Source organism: Sinocyclocheilus anshuiensis, unplaced genomic scaffold (genome assembly GCF_001515605.1).
Source record: "Sinocyclocheilus anshuiensis isolate Anshui unplaced genomic scaffold, SAMN03320099.WGS_v1.1 scaffold472, whole genome shotgun sequence".
Classification (NCBI taxonomy): domain Eukaryota; kingdom Metazoa; phylum Chordata; class Actinopteri; order Cypriniformes; family Cyprinidae; genus Sinocyclocheilus; species Sinocyclocheilus anshuiensis.
In genome coordinates, this window is record NW_015557102.1 from 576,233 (window position 1) to 591,936 (window position 15,704).

Sequence of the window (15,704 nt, forward strand, 5' to 3'; positions counted from 1 at the left end):
CCAATATAATTTCAGCCATTGCATTTGCTGGTGAAAAACAAACTGAATGTGGTGTAACATTTTTGCATTTCATGCTCGAGTGCAAACTGATAATCAAGTTCTATGCCTTCTTGCCTACAAATATTAAAAACGAGCTGCTTTCTCCTTAAGAACTGTGATTTACTGTATCTTGGCTCAGAGGCCCGGTGAAATCTAGATTCTGTCACTTCCTCTCATGTTAGAGAGATAATCAAAATAGCTGCTCTATCTCCTGCTCATTAGACCTAGTACATGCTGATGGCTGGCTAAATTTATGCTGTATTTTGGCCAAGTTTCTTGACTTGGCCTGATCTTACTGGAACAAGGATAGAGGAGGAACCAGAGAGGAATGTAAAACACACACACACACACAAAGAAAGTACTCCATCCAAAGATTTGGCTAAATGTCCTCACGATCCAGAGTTTCATCTGCGCTACATTTGTAAGCAGCATCTTATTTCCTCTTAGGGATAGAGATCATCTGCAACAAAGTGCTTTGGATTTGAATCTAAAAGCTTTTAATTAAAAAATCTTAAGTGCTGCAGATTTGGGCAAGCAGCACCGTGACTGAAGTTCAATGACCAATATCTTACTAAACTACAAATCAATGTTACACTTTGTATAATGAATTAACCATGTAAGAACACAAAACAAGCAAGTCAATGAGCCAACATACTAGAAACACAGTATTTAATAATCCTGAGACACAAATGACCCAGTTTTACATCACAAAACATACTCCTCAGATATTTCTTTTATAATGTGATCCCATCCTCACTTTAAACTAAAAACATTCACTTATAGAAGACTAACTGAACTGTATGATCCAGTACAACTCAACACACAGGAGGAGCATCAAATTATATAAATCTTGTGGACTTTTCTCGTGCAATCAAGCAGTATGGAGAGAAAATGTCCTATAATTAAAATAATTTTTTTTAAAGGAATAACAACAGTCCACTTGAACTGTTCATTGTGAGCTGGGCCGGAGACACAAAAAGGGGATGTGACCATCATATGATGTCCAAGAACTATAAAAATGTCATTTTATATACAGCAAAGTTCATGGAAAAGAGTCCAATTCATCTAGTCGTCCTCTTTAACCTTTTTCTTTTTTTTCTTCTTCTTTTCTGTTGTCTGTAAAAGGAAAAAATGTGTTTTAGGTTTTATAACATAAGATATGATCGCGTTTGGCATCATGGTCCTCACCTCTTCTGCTGGACTGACTGCCGCTTCTTCCTCCTCTTCCTTCGGCTCCGCCTCAGCCGCTCGTTTCTTTTCCTTCTTTTTCGTCGTCTATAAAGCATAAATAGTAACATGTAGAAACTTCAAGATGTACTTATCACACATCATGTAAGTGCTTCAATGTAAAATCTGGTCCCTAGATAAGCTGAACTTAAAGAATGATTCCACAGCATATTAATGACCATCAACCAGAGATGAATTTATCTTTCCACCCCCTCACCTCCTCTGCTGGGCTGACAGCCGTCTCCTCCTCTTCTGGCTTGGATTCCTCCTCTGCTTTCTTCTTCTCCTTTTTCTTCTTCTTCTTTGGTGGCTCTGTTTCTGCTTCTCCTGTAATGAATACTTATTTAATGTTCATCTGCATTTAACATGTGGCTGCATCACCATTTAGGTCAGTGTTATGCTGCATTGATGGTTACCTTCTGTGGGGGCTTCCCTCTTTACTTTCTTAGCTTTAGCCTCCACCGGCTTCTCTTCCTCCTCACCCTCCGCTAACTCTTCGATCTTCCTCTTCTTTGAGACTGTGGGGAGTGTGGAGTCACCAGATGGGTCGTATACCTTTACATCACTGACAGGAAGTAAAAGATGAGATGTAAATCTAAGGCTGACAATTCACGTTTGGCTAGTGATGTTACTGAAATAAAATAATTAAAAAAACTGAAAGTTTTCCTGTATCAGTTCCAGATCTTACAGGCAAAGTGTCAATAAATAGCAACATTTATAAAAAATAATCTTTAATACGTTAATTAAAAACATAAAACAAGTACTTCTGTAAAAAAAAAACAAATTTATTCACATTTGGATGACACTTTGATGTGTGACTGGAATTTGAAGTTACTTAATTTTTTAGTAAAATTACTTATTTTATTTGTGATAAGCTTATATAAATCCTTGGCATGTTTGTATGCTTTATGAAACATTTTAATTGTGTTTTAAAAAAAAAACGATCTACATTTATACAAAATACTGTAAGAACAGCAACATTCTAAAATATTACTACAATTTAAAACAATTGTTTTTAACTGTTGTTTCAGGATTTTTTTATGAATATAAAGTTCAAAAGAACAGAAGAAATAAAATCTTTTAAGGGTGACTTTTGGGGAATGTAATGCATCCTTGCTGAGTAAAAGTTAATTTCTTTCATAAAAATATATATATAAAAAAATGAAAATTATATATATATCTTACTGTCCCAAAAACATGTGAATGGTAGTGTCAAAAGTGTTGTTGTGAAGTAGGATCTAAACAATGTGGAAGAAACACTCACCTCTTGTGTTGATATTTATCAGCCCTTGCCAGAGCTTTGCCTGAACCACTAATACGTCTGATCTAAGACAGAAAATAGATACAAAACTATTTATCAAGACTTTATCATTCTGACTGCAAACACAGACACTCACAGTGTTGCTTTGCTTTAGTATGCTTTCCTATGAAAGAAGTGCTGTATACAACAACTGCATATAAAGAGCAAACAAAACAAGCTCAGAAGAGATAGTGACTTAATGACCCACACTGTATTTTCAGGACTGTGACATGAAGCCATCTTCATCACTGCTTGCGACACGATCAAAAAAGAAATTGTATACTATATCAACTAACCCCTTTCTCCTCCAGGTAGCGTAATCGTGCTTCCAGCTTGGCTCGGTTTTCCACTCCCATCTCCGCATTGGTATCTTCTCCCAGGGCATCGTAACGGATGGCAAGGGCCGTTTTAGCAGCCAGCATTCTGGAGATTTTACCCTTATTCTTGGCTGTGGTTTGCCCCACCAGAGAGGCGTGATAGATGAGACCGTATTTGGGTGTATCCCGACGGGTTTTCAGAGCGCGGAACAGAGCTTTCTCTGCCCCGAGAATCTGAACGGTGGACGCAGGGTGCTTGGCCAAGTTCAGCAGAGATCCTGATGAGACAAACACAAGACAAGTTTAAAAAAAAAAAAAAAACTAAAAAAAAAGAAATAACAAAACAAGCTCAGAAGAGATAGTGACTTAATGACCCACACTGTATTTTCAGGACTGTGACATGAAGCCATCTTCATCACTGCTTGCGACACGATCAAAAAAGAAATTGTATACTATATCAACTAACCCCTTTCTCCTCCAGGTAGCGTAATCGTGCTTCCAGCTTGGCTCGGTTTTCCACTCCCATCTCCGCATTGGTATCTTCTCCCAGGGCATCGTAACGGATGGCAAGGGCCGTTTTAGCAGCCAGCATTCTGGAGATTTTACCCTTATTCTTGGCTGTGGTTTGCCCCACCAGAGAGGCGTGATAGATGAGACCGTATTTGGGTGTATCCCGACGGGTTTTCAGAGCGCGGAACAGAGCTTTCTCTGCCCCGAGAATCTGAACGGTGAAGGGTGGATGCTTGGCCAAGTTCAGCAGAGATCCTGATGAGACAAACACAAGACAAGTTTTAAAAAAAAAAAAAAACTAAAAACAAAGAAATATTAGACAATGGTAGAGGTTTAATCAAGTAAATTAACATTTCCAATCGCAATTCTGTTCTTTGTTTCTTTCTCACCTGCATGTGAAATGAGACGGGCTCCCACTAATTCTCCCACCATGACTGTCAGGTTGGGTGCAATCGCCATCATACGATTCTTTAGATAATCATACAGCTGTGTGCGATACTCTGATATTTCAATCACCTAGACATGAAGGGAAAAAAAAAATACATAAATACACTACAGGTGATACGTTTCCTTAAATGATATGAACTGCTTTCCAATTAACAATGGAACTGATCATGTAAACCAAAAGCTGAAATATATAAACTAAACTTAATTTTTACATTCAACACACCTGGTCACACAGGTGCATGATGTTGGCAATGTCCTCCTCGGACACCTCTGTTCCCATGGAGATTTCTGCAGCTAGTTTAACCTCTGCCTCAATCTCTTCTGGTAGAATCTCAGACAAATCCATTGATGCCACATTTGTGCGATCACCTAGACATTTGAAACAAGAAAAATACAGTTCAACATATTATTTGAAATCTTCAGTTTAAATATTTATATTATTTGAATACTATTCAAATATTCCAACCACAATTAAAAGTATTAACAACAAACCCTACAATGTAATTTCTTATTATTTTGGTTCAGCCAAAAATAAATATTTGCTGAAAACTTACTCAGGTCAATTTACCCAGTAATTTAGCTGGAAGCAATGCTCCGAAGTAAAAAAAAAAAAAAAAATCCTTGTCGTCACAAGACTTATAGACTGGAGTCATGTGGCTTATTGTGATGTTTTTATCAGATGTTAGGACTCTCATTCTGACGGCACCCATTCACTGCAGAGGATTCATTGCTGAGCAAGTGATGTAATGCTAAATTTCCCCAAATCTGTTTTAATGAAGAAACAAACTCATCTCCACCTTGGATGATCTGAGGGTGAGTAAACTTTGATTTTTGGTTGATCTAACATATTTCTAGGTTTGTTTTCCATTTAATCTGAGACTTTTAGACCTTGCTGTTTGTGAGGAAAATTTAAGTTTTTCTTTCCAACAAAATAGAAAAGCATTAAAAAGATCTGATCTAGACATCCTCATAAAATGCTTCCAAGCGTGTACTAACCAATCTTGCGGACACTCTTGCAGTATGCCAGGTTATCTGTGATGATCTTGCCAAGCTCTGGGAAGTGCCAGCCGTACCATTCCCTGCAGCGCATGATGTAGTTATTGAGCTCCTTATCCAGATCATCCAGCAGACCTGCAGGTGGGCGGAAGAGTGAGAGAGTGAACAGCTGTTTAAGTCACTTCCTGTCTACATATGGGCTTAAGTATGTACAAATAAATAAACATATTCTTACAAATGGCTTGAACGATCATGGTGTCCACCTTGTCTGGGCTGAACTTTAGCTTGTACCGTGAAAGACTGAGAGGAAATATGAAAAGAAAACCAGTCAATTGATGTGTAAAACCATGTGTCGAGAGTAATGTGAATATCTGCTCAGAGTCTCAGTGGTAGTGACGAATGCTGATTAGTATCCTCAAAGAAATCGGTCAGCAAGAACTAATCATTGACGCGAGCAAAAAAAAAAAAATTTTTGTTAATTTTTAACTGTAAACTAACCTGTGGGCCAAACCGAGAGACATGGCACTGATCTCTCTGGCAGGAAGACCTGTGATAAGCCCCTCCATCTGGTTTCTGATGCCTCTCATGAGCTCAGCCACAGCAGGGCTGTGCACACAGCTCAGGTTCAGCTTCTCCTGCAGGGGGCGAAAAAAGAGTTTCAGCTAAAGGGACTTCCAGTGAACAAACAGCAGAGAACTACAGTGATAGTCACACAAGCTTTGCATTACCAGCCCTGATGTTTAACCATAACTCTACCACAACCAAACAATACTTCCAGGAGTAATCACAAGCTCAGATGAGGTAGTGACAAAAAAGCCTCATGAATGTTCAGCAACATGACGCAAAGGTCATCATCATCACAGCTTGTAGTGTTTCATAGAGCAAATATCTTTTAACAGGATTTCATATGGAATGAATATAGCAACCTGCACTGGTCTGTACTTATATTTTCCCCAACATTTAGAAAACCCACCATTTACCTTAATGACTCCTCCTAGTTTTGCATCAGTAATGGCCAGCTGTTCATGAGCCTCTTTGGCCACAACTTTCTTGAGAACTTTTTTCAGACTTTTTCCCAATTTCCCCTCCACCATCGCTGTGGCCGCTGACATCGACAGGCAAAAGAAAATAATTTTGAATGTGTGTGCTTTTTAATATTAATGTTGTCTTACATTTTAATCTTATATTTAGAAAAACACAAATTAAGTGAAATCTGTGGTCTCAGTGGTAGTGACGAATTACTGTTTAGTGACCTCATGCATGAGTCAGATATACAGATACATCATAGACACACAGCTGAAGGACAGTCAAATGGCTTTGCATCCATAAACAAAGCACTAAAGGTGCTGATGTTTCAGTTCAGCATAGTTACCTGCAAGAGCTTCCGTTGTATCCTGAAACTTCTCAAAGTGCTTCAGTTTTACACTGAAAAAACATACATGGGGTGTTACAGATAATGCACAAATGAGAATAAAAAGAAATGAAATATTCAGAGATTATGACACAGTGGCAGATTACCAAGATTTAAAAAAATGTTTAGTTTTCCCACATATTTCAACCAGGTAAATGCGGTGAGATTCCCAGTTGTTTTTGACTACCAAGTAAAGATTTCAAAAACATTTAAAATAGCATGTGTGTCCAAGAAAATATCTTAATTAAAAAAAAAAAAAAAAAACCACTACAGAAATTGACTTAAAGGGGTCATATGATGCGATTTCAAGTTTTCCTTTCTCTTTGGAGTGTTACAAGCTGATTGTGCATAGATAAGATCCCTAAAGTTGCAAAGACTAAAGTCTCAAAACCAAAGAGATATTCTTTATCAAAGTTAAGACTCTGCCACTCCCCCCTAAAACGGCTCGTTCTAACACGCCCCCACATATCTACCTCACTATGTGGAAATATTTGAATAATGCTGCCCAAATGAGCACGCAAAGAAAGGCGGCGTGGTTTCAGTAACCGCAGTTAGTGTTGAAGCAGCCATGTCAGGGAGACGCTGTGTGTTTCTAGGCGAAAGCAAAAGCACTTTATTTGGCCTTCCGGAAGTAGATGCATTTAGGAATCTTTAAGATCACTTACAACAGAACAGCAAATGCATTTTATGGACGACTGAGAGAGAGAGAGAGAGAGAGAGAGAGAGAGAGAGAGAGAGAGAGAGAGAGAGATAATATGTGATATATCCAAATATTCTGTTACACCAAATACACAAAATAATGATCTTTAAAAAAGCATCATATGACCCCTTTAATCACCTTTCTGTTCATGTAAAAGAGCATTTTAAGGTTCTCTGATATTTCCAAGTTTCCCATGAAAGGTGAAGATGTGTATTTCTACCATAAACAAAATGGTTTATTATCATGGACATTACTTAGACGAAACAGCACGAAAATTACATTCACAAAAGTACAACTCACACTTTGTTGGCTTTTTCTGGCGTTTCAAACTCCTTCCACAGGCTGTCCACCTGCTGGAGTTTCTGTTCATCCAAGACCTGCACAAAACAAAAAGCTGATGATTAAAATGTACTGACACAATCCATCTATCTGTCATTTTTGAGATGCCTAAACTCAAACCATAGAGTGCTCGACATGAACGACCATGTGGACCCTTGCACCGGTAATCACATGTAAAGAACTTCTTTAATAGCTGCGTACTTATGTAAAACAGCATTTCTCGGCTCTATAAAATTTTGTGCAAGAACTAAATGACATTGTCCATGACTGATGAATTTAAAACTCGTCCTAACACGAAGATCAGACAGTGAAGAGCTCTCATAAGCAGCCCCAAAGACACAACGTGGCTGTGCTGCGGCGCAGGCCACACGACACACGCTGGCCCAAAACTCACTGACCTCACTTCAAAATTTCGTTAAGTACATAGTTACAAAAACACTCAGCACGTATATACACGAAAATACTTAAAAAGTTTAACTCGCGAGTCGCGACTTTCTGAAAATTATTGGTCTGATAGCACTGCTAACTATGCTGGCTAGCTAATAGTAATCCCAAAATCTATGAATACTTCTGCAAAACATATCACTCTTAACGACATAACAAATATGCTTACCTTGAAAATGGCATAGCCAGCGGCAGTTTCAAATAACACTAACATTTTGATTATTTTTCTTGCTCTAAATAAAGTTCACTGCCGCGCTCCCCACATTGAAAGCCTTCCGCTACAATGAGTCGCTTTCCACGAGGTGCACATGGGGACAGTCTGCGCATGCGCAGTACTACCAAAGAAATGTGCGCATGTGCAATATCGTCTGAACTAGAGGAATCTCAAATTGTTTTCGTTGTAATTTACAAGACCGCATGTACAGACTTTTCACTTAAATAACCAACTCCTAACTGTTAATGTTCAGCTTTCCCGCTCTGCGTGTTTATAATGTATATTAATTATTTTGGTTTAAAGTTGAATATCCACAGTCCAACTTAAAAATGGTTGTTTTCAAACACTGTTTGGGTACTATTTTAATCCTTAGTGAATCAGAGATAACATCTCTTGGATTTTGGCACAGTACATGCCTCCCCACGTTTTACCGAAGTATCCAACAATATCCTCATCGAAGGCGAATGGAACCAATCAGAAAGAACGTGGTGAGAAAAACAACACCGTTGGGTCAACGACTAGCGTCATAGGAAGTCCCGCCCCTTTTCCAATGACGCCAACGGCGCTGTGTTGTGAGTCTGCTGGTAGCAAAACCTCACATTACTTACTGCACATTACAGTTCATTATTTAAATCAAGCGTTCGTGATCTGAAGAAGGGCTGTACATTACGGAATATCATGTCAGACACGGTGAGTTTAAACCTGTTGTATAGAATCGAACTTGTTTGTGAGAGGAAAGGAGAAAGACGGACTTGTAGAAAATGAAAATAAGAGGGCCCATCTTTTTTTAGCCTGTCTGTGTTTTCATGGCTAACTGACTGTGTGGATGGGAAAGTCATGCTGCAGTGTTTTAAACCGTATATTGTAGTTGGTTCAGGAAATTTGAAATAAATAATTTCAAATAAACTTGGAAAAATATGCGAATTTCTTTTTCAAATCTTTCACTTAGCCTAGGTGCTAGTTGGCAGCTCTGGGCGCTGAAAGCAAAGTTCATATTGGCTTGAGCTGATGGACCATGCTGCACATTTGAGTCACTATTTCTGCATTCATTTTAGATAATTTAACTAGGTAAAGTTGTTACATTTGGTAATGTTGGTCTATGTTTGGTCTTGTGGTCGCATTATCATGATTCTTTACCTTAGTAGGGCTGGTTGTATGTTTACAGTCAAAGAACCCAAACACAGCTCATTACAGTTTCTTCCACTATAGACTGAAGATGTCAGTAAAATACTGAGCAAACAAACTGCATCAGGTGGAACAAATTAAAATCAGGTCTATTTTATAATGTAATATATCCAAGAAATGTTTTACTGAATCCACTCCCAGAATACAGTGGGGAAAATATTTATTTGATCCCCTGCTGATTTTGTAAGTTTGCCCACTTACAAAGAAATGAAGGGTCTGTCATTTTTATGGTAGGTTTATTTTAGTGTATAGAGACAGAATACCAACCAAAAAATCCAGAAAAAAAACATTATATAAAGGTTAGAATTTGATTCGTATTTCAGTGAGTGAAATAAGTATTTGATCCCCAAGCAAAACATGACTCAGTACTTGGTGCAGAAACCCTTGTTGGCAAGCACAGAGGGAAGACGTTTTTTGTAGTTGGTGGTGACCAGTACCTGGTGAGGTTTGCACACATCTCAGGAGAGATTTTGATACACTCCTCTTTACGGATTCTCTCCTTATTCATAATCCTTAAGGTTTCTTGGCTGTCGTTGTGCAACTCGAAGTTTCAGCTCCCTCCACAGATTTTCTATAGGATTGAGGTCTGGAGACTGGCTAGGCCACTCCATGACCTTAATGTGCGTCTTCTTGAGCCACTCCTTTGTTGCCTTGGCGGTATGTTTCGGGTCATTGTCATGCTGGAACACCCATCCATGACCCATCTTCAGTGTTCTGGCTGAGGGAAGGAGGCTCTCGTCCAAGATTTTACAGTACATTGCCCCGTCCATTTTCCCCTCAATGCGGTGAAGTTGTCCTGTACCCTTAGCAGAAAAACAGCCCCAAAGCATAAGGTTTCCACCTCCGTGCTTGACTGTAGGGATGGTGTTCTTGGGGTCATAGTCAGCATTTCTCTCCCTCCAAACACGGCGAGTGGAGTTAATGCCAAAGAGCTCAATTTTGGTCTCATCTGACCACAGCACTTTCTCCCAAGCCTTCTCTGAATCATTTAGATGCTCTTTGGCAAACTTTAAACGGGCCAGTACATGTGCCCTCTTGAGCAGGGGGACCTTGCGGGTGCTGCAGGATTTCAGTCCATTGCGGCGTAGTGTGTTACCAATGGTTTGCTTGGTGACTGTGGTCATAACTGCCTTAAGATCATTAACAAGCTCCTCCCGTGTAGTTCTGGGCTGATCCCTCACCTTTCTCATGATCATCTTTACCCCATGAGGCAAGATCTTGCACGTAGCTCCAGACCGAGGCCGATTGATGGTTGTTTTGTATTTCTTCCATTTCCGAATAATCGCACCAACAGTTGTCTCCTTCTCGCCAAGCTTCTTGCTGATGGTCTTGCAACCCATTCAAGCCTTGTGCAGATCTACAATCTTGTCTCTGTCATCCTTTGACAGCTCTTTGGTCTTGCCCATGGTGGTGGGAGAGGTTGGAATGGAAGATACAGATTGTGTGGACAGGTGTCTTATACACCTAACGAGCTGACATTAGGAGTAACTTCTTAAAGTGACAGGACTAATCTGTGTTCCACATGGGCACATAACCAATCTGTGGCAGCCAGAATTCTTGCTGGTTGGTAGGGGATCAAATACTTATATCACTCACTGAAATGCAAATCAATTTCTAACCTTTATATAATGAGTTTTTTCTGGATTTTTTGGTTGTATTCTGTCTCTATCCGTTAAAATAAACCTACCATAAAAATTACAGACCCTTCATTTCTTTGCAAGTGGGCAAACTTACAAAATCAGCAGGGGATCAAATAAATATTTTCCCCACTGTAAGTATTACAGTCATTACCTTGCATGCATAGGAAACAAAACAACATGTCATACAGAATCTAATGGCTCTCGTTTTGTTTTACTAGGAGACCAAGCCCTCAAGTGATGGAGGTGAGAAGAAAGATGGAGAATATATTAAACTGAAAGTGATCGGTCAGGTAATTAGAGGTGTTTTCTAGTTCACCATTGAAATTCAGGTTATCGGATCACAATATGGTCATTCTGGCAAAATGTGTGATTTAATTCCCTTTTGCAGGACAACAGTGAAATTCACTTCAAAGTGAAGATGACGACACATTTAAAGAAGCTGAAGGAGTCCTACAGTCAGAGACAGGTGAGTCATCACTAGCACATATTTGCTCAGATTTAAATCAGATTGTACTTTTTTGTTTGGTGTGCAGCATTGTGTAAGTGCACGTTATAAATTTGAGAATATCAGTGCATGTGAGAGACTACTATATACTGAATATGGAGTAATATAATGCAATATGGATGAATACTTTATGGGTGAGGACTTGAAAAGAGTGATAATGATGTTAATGTATGTTTTTCTCAAATTTATAGTATAGCCAACATTATTATACTGAATAGCATGTCATGCTGCTATTTTGAAAATACAATTTTCTGAATGAATGTAATCCATGACAATATTATTTTGTAACATAATTTGAATTTAAAATTTAAAACCGTATGCTGTCAGTGAAAGTGTAAAAGCATATAAAATATAATCTTGCATTTTAGCATTGCAGTTTTAATAAAAATCTGCATATTTAACTTGTATGGTTTTGGAGTTAGTTGATTTGCATGATCTACAGTACCTAGCTACAATATTGCAGCAATTATTTGGCAACAGAATAGCATACATAGCTAGAATGAAACATGCGTATTAACAGTTGGAATTAAAACCATTTATCAGATGTTCAATATAGTCTAAAAAAATCTACGAAGTCTGAAAATATGATTTTGGAAAAGTATGAAATTTTGAAATGTAAAAATGTACTGTCGGAATTCTGAGCACTGCAGTAGACATGAAAATATGCTGCAGCTAAATGGTTATTTTTGCTGACATAAATTTAAATATTATAAACTGGTTATTGATTTTGTTCAGCCTCTCAGAGGTGTTTTCGGTCTTTTGACATTGTTTGTTTTTGTATTTTATGCAGGGTGTACCCATGAACTCTCTAAGGTTTCTTTTTGAGGGACAGAGAATTGCAGACAACCAGACCCCCAAAGAGGTACAGTACACACTTCCATGAGTAAAACTGCAACAAGAGAACAAAAATTCCCTTTTGTTTTTGATGTCAAAGCCATGCATCCAATCAAACTCTGTGGTATTTTGGCTTAAATCATAGATAGAAGCTAGCCAAATTATGCAGATGCCAACATGGACAGGTGTGTGACATGCACCATCCACCATGTACAAAACTGTGATATGAAAAGGGTTTATTTGAAAATAAACTTGGTATGTTGTTGGGCCTATGTAGCTCTTATTATATAATACTACTAACTATAATGATATTTGTATGGACACGTACACGATAAACACTATCACATGTACAATCTGGGTGCTAAAATACTAATTTATTATTATATTTATTACAAAATTGATAAAAAATGTCTGTTTCAGACAAATGTTGTTCTTTTGAACTTTTTATCAAATAATCCTAAAAGTGTGTCAAAGTCAAAAAAGTATTATTAACTGATTTTTATACTCCATGTAAAAGTAGCTAATTTCTGTTCTGTATCTGAATGAAAACAAACACAAACTACTTGACAAAACAACAGGAGCCAAGAATGCTGCACTGGTTTTCTCACATAATCAACGGTGCTCTTTGGATTTTTAAAGGTAAATATCAAACTGAAAAGATTAATTACTCCAAGGCACTTGTAGTAACAATAAAAAGCCTTTAATTAACTGGGCTAAATCATTAAAATAATTAAAAGGGTAGATCTACGCGTTTCAGCTTCAAATCCTTCTTCAGGATACACATAAATTTTTCAAACAAGTGTTCTTAAACAATTAGTAAGCAATCAGAGGCAGCTAAACACAAACTACTATTTTAATCAATTTTTTTTTTTTTTTTTTTCAAATTGTTAAAGAAATAGTTCACCCAAAAATGAAAATGTGCTTAAAATGTACTCACTTCCAGGCCATCCTAGATGTAGATGAGTTTGTTTCTTCATTTGAACAGATTAGGATCACTTGCTCACTAAAGGATCTTCTGCAGTGAATGGGTACCATCAGAATGAAAGTCCAAACAGCTGATAAAAACATCACAATAATTCCTACAGCTCGAGTCCACCAATGAACATATTAAGTCCCAAAAAGCTGCATGACGTTTTTATCAGCTATTTGAACTCCTATTCTGACGGCACCCATTCACTGCATTAGTGAGCAAGTGATGTAATGCTAAATTTCTCCAAATCTATTCAGATGAATATATAATTCACATCTTTCACATCCATTTTGATTCACATCAAATTAAAATTTTTGGGTGAATTAGCTGCTTTAAGCGACAATTTTAAGCTACATTTAGCTGTGCAAGAGCATAAAGAATTGACTCCAACCCGCTCCTGCTCACAGTATCTCTCTCTTTTATCTCTGTTTCAGCTGGGAATGGAAGATGAGGATGTGATCGAGGTGTATCAGGAACAGACCGGTGGCTGTCGGAATGACTAGACCTTTATTTTCATGCTCTTTATTTTTATCTTAATTTTGTATGTATGACATGTATTTCATCTGTTTCCTTTTGCTGTCACCTCAAAGGGAAGCAGAAAAACCATCTGGATCAAATAGATAATCGGTCAGGGCTGCTGTGTTTGAAGGAGTTGGGTGGAACTACAATAGAAAATGTTTTTCTAGCCATGTCCCACGTTCACTATCCTCTGTCTGTTTCTTCGCTAACTCATCCCTGCCTTCATACGCTTTTTTTTTTTTAAAGGATTCTGGTCACGTTCTGCAATGTTGTGTTGTGCCCTGAGCTGATTGAGAACGGTCTGTTTATCTGTTCAGTACCTGTAACCTAACCTTTAGATTATGCTGTTAAATTCTATCAACAAATCAAGACGAATTTTGGATGCCACCTTTGGTGTTCTTGCATTGTTATTGCATTTATAAGTAATTAAGGCATTGTTCGTTTAGTTGGCCATTATTACGTGTTCTGTCAATCCTTAGCTTTCGTTAGACACTTTTTACACATTTAGTTGTTTTTGTCTCATTTTATGCTAGTGAACACACCTGCCATAATGTAATAGAAACCCTTTGAGTATTTTACATTCTGGGATGCTTATTTATATGCAGTTGTTGACTGATATTAGAAAAGTATCAAATGTTTCTTCATTCTTCTTGCATGTGTCTGCAACAACTGTGTACAGTTGTACGGTATATAGGCACACTATGAATCACAAGAGGGAGGTCATTGTATTGTGTTTTTGTCTAATGTATTAGAATTTGTACCCCTGTCTGAATCTGTGTTGTCACCTTCTCATCTACCTGGTCTTGGATATTTGGCTCCCTTTTAGCCACAATAATGGATTTCAAAACCTGAAAATAATGGGTAACTATGTTGTTTGATTAGCACTCAGGGGCGTGTCATTTACATACACAGAATAAATACAGCAACAGTGTCACTGTACTCATGTTCCTTTTCTTACACTTTTATATTTTTTCATTTTCTGTGAGAGGGGAGGGAAATTTGGTCCAGATGGTTTTGTGGATATAGAAGAATTATGACTTTGCTTTTGTCTTGTTTTTTAAATAAAATGTGTCATAAAACAGTTTGTGGTAACTTGTGTTTTTTCAAATCTAATAGGAAATGTTTTCTTATAGTGAATATTCCATTTATGAACACTAGATGGCAGCACAACACCTTTGCAGCAAGTCTTAGATAACAGATTGATTAAAAAAAAAACATGGAAATCCTTGTTTTAATGTTCACTTTATTTAAAAAAAAAACTAATTTTAAAATAATAAATATCAGTTACAGCATATGACAGTAAACAAATAAGATATAAAATGCAATATGTCATAAATTCTCTTTCCCCGCTTTTGTAATTTTAAAATCAGACCAATTTAAGGATGGTATCTGAACAAAGTTATATATAAAATAATAATAATAAAAAACATTTAAAACAAAATAAGTAGTATATAAAAAGTGCTATATAACAAAATGTATTAACACTTCCCCTTAGGAAAAATAATATGTATGTACAAAAATATACAATTAAATTGTGTCATATTAAATATATATAATTAAATTAAATTATTTACAATTAAATAAAAAATCTGTGACCGTACAAAGTAAAAATAAGCTTTTTGTCTCCCAACATGTCATGGTACACACACAAAAAAGAACAGTAATATTTATATTAATCAAAATATGATGTATATTTTTTTGCTTATATAATTATTATGTTTGTGACTATATTCTGACTGTATGTGGTTGAAGATTCTGATTTGATCAAAGGAGGAAGAATTTGAGAACCAATGCTTAAATGCAATGTCTTTCTCTAAAGCAATTACTTTGAGGATCTCAGTGTTATTATGGGATTGATCCAGTTTGGCTGATGTCGTCATGTATGGATGCATGAAAAACTGTCTGGAACTACTTAACATTGTGATCATTCTAGTGTTAATTCTACATAACGGATTGAAATTCCTAGACTGCAGCTCTGCTGTATATCCGTGTGGTGGGAGAGAGGACCTTACTGTGCTGTACAGAAAAACTGTTTATTTTAAGTGTCTGATATTAAAGCAGGAGGAAAAGAAGTGCGTTTTGTGTGTGTGTGTGTGTGTGTGTGTGT

The 15,704-nt window shown here is 37.3% G+C and overlaps 2 protein-coding genes across 4 annotated transcripts; one reads left to right on the forward strand and one right to left on the reverse strand.

The window, feature by feature from the left end:
• Positions 1–691: 691 nt before the first annotated feature.
• LOC107677590 (nucleolar protein 58-like) lies at positions 692–8,051 on the reverse strand. The gene is made up of 15 exons (XM_016472532.1): positions 7,900–8,051; positions 7,248–7,324; positions 6,209–6,261; positions 5,817–5,941; positions 5,335–5,471; positions 5,072–5,136; positions 4,837–4,971; positions 4,064–4,209; positions 3,783–3,909; positions 2,863–3,161; positions 2,531–2,592; positions 1,683–1,831; positions 1,484–1,593; positions 1,228–1,314; positions 692–1,155 (listed from the first exon to the last, which is right to left on the reverse strand). The coding sequence occupies exons 1-15, from the start codon at positions 7,942–7,944 to the stop codon at positions 1,105–1,107; spliced, it is 1,668 nt and encodes a 555-aa protein (XP_016328018.1). The 5' UTR covers positions 7,945–8,051; the 3' UTR covers positions 692–1,104.
• Positions 8,052–8,478: 427 nt separating this feature from the next.
• Positions 8,479–14,504, forward strand: sumo1 (small ubiquitin like modifier 1). Of its 3 annotated transcripts, none has more exons than XM_016472559.1 (6): positions 8,479–8,634; positions 10,988–11,059; positions 11,158–11,235; positions 12,065–12,136; positions 12,254–12,293; positions 13,513–14,504. In XM_016472559.1, exons 1-6 carry the CDS (start codon positions 8,623–8,625, stop codon positions 13,527–13,529), a joined length of 291 nt encoding a protein of 96 aa, XP_016328045.1. In that variant the 5' UTR covers positions 8,479–8,622; the 3' UTR covers positions 13,530–14,504. The 3 variants fall into 3 exon arrangements, with proteins under 3 accessions (XP_016328045.1, XP_016328043.1, XP_016328044.1); XM_016472557.1 differs by lacking the exon at positions 13,513–14,504 and adding an exon at positions 12,687–12,760; XM_016472558.1 differs by lacking the exon at positions 12,254–12,293.
• Positions 14,505–15,704: the final 1,200 nt, after the last annotated feature.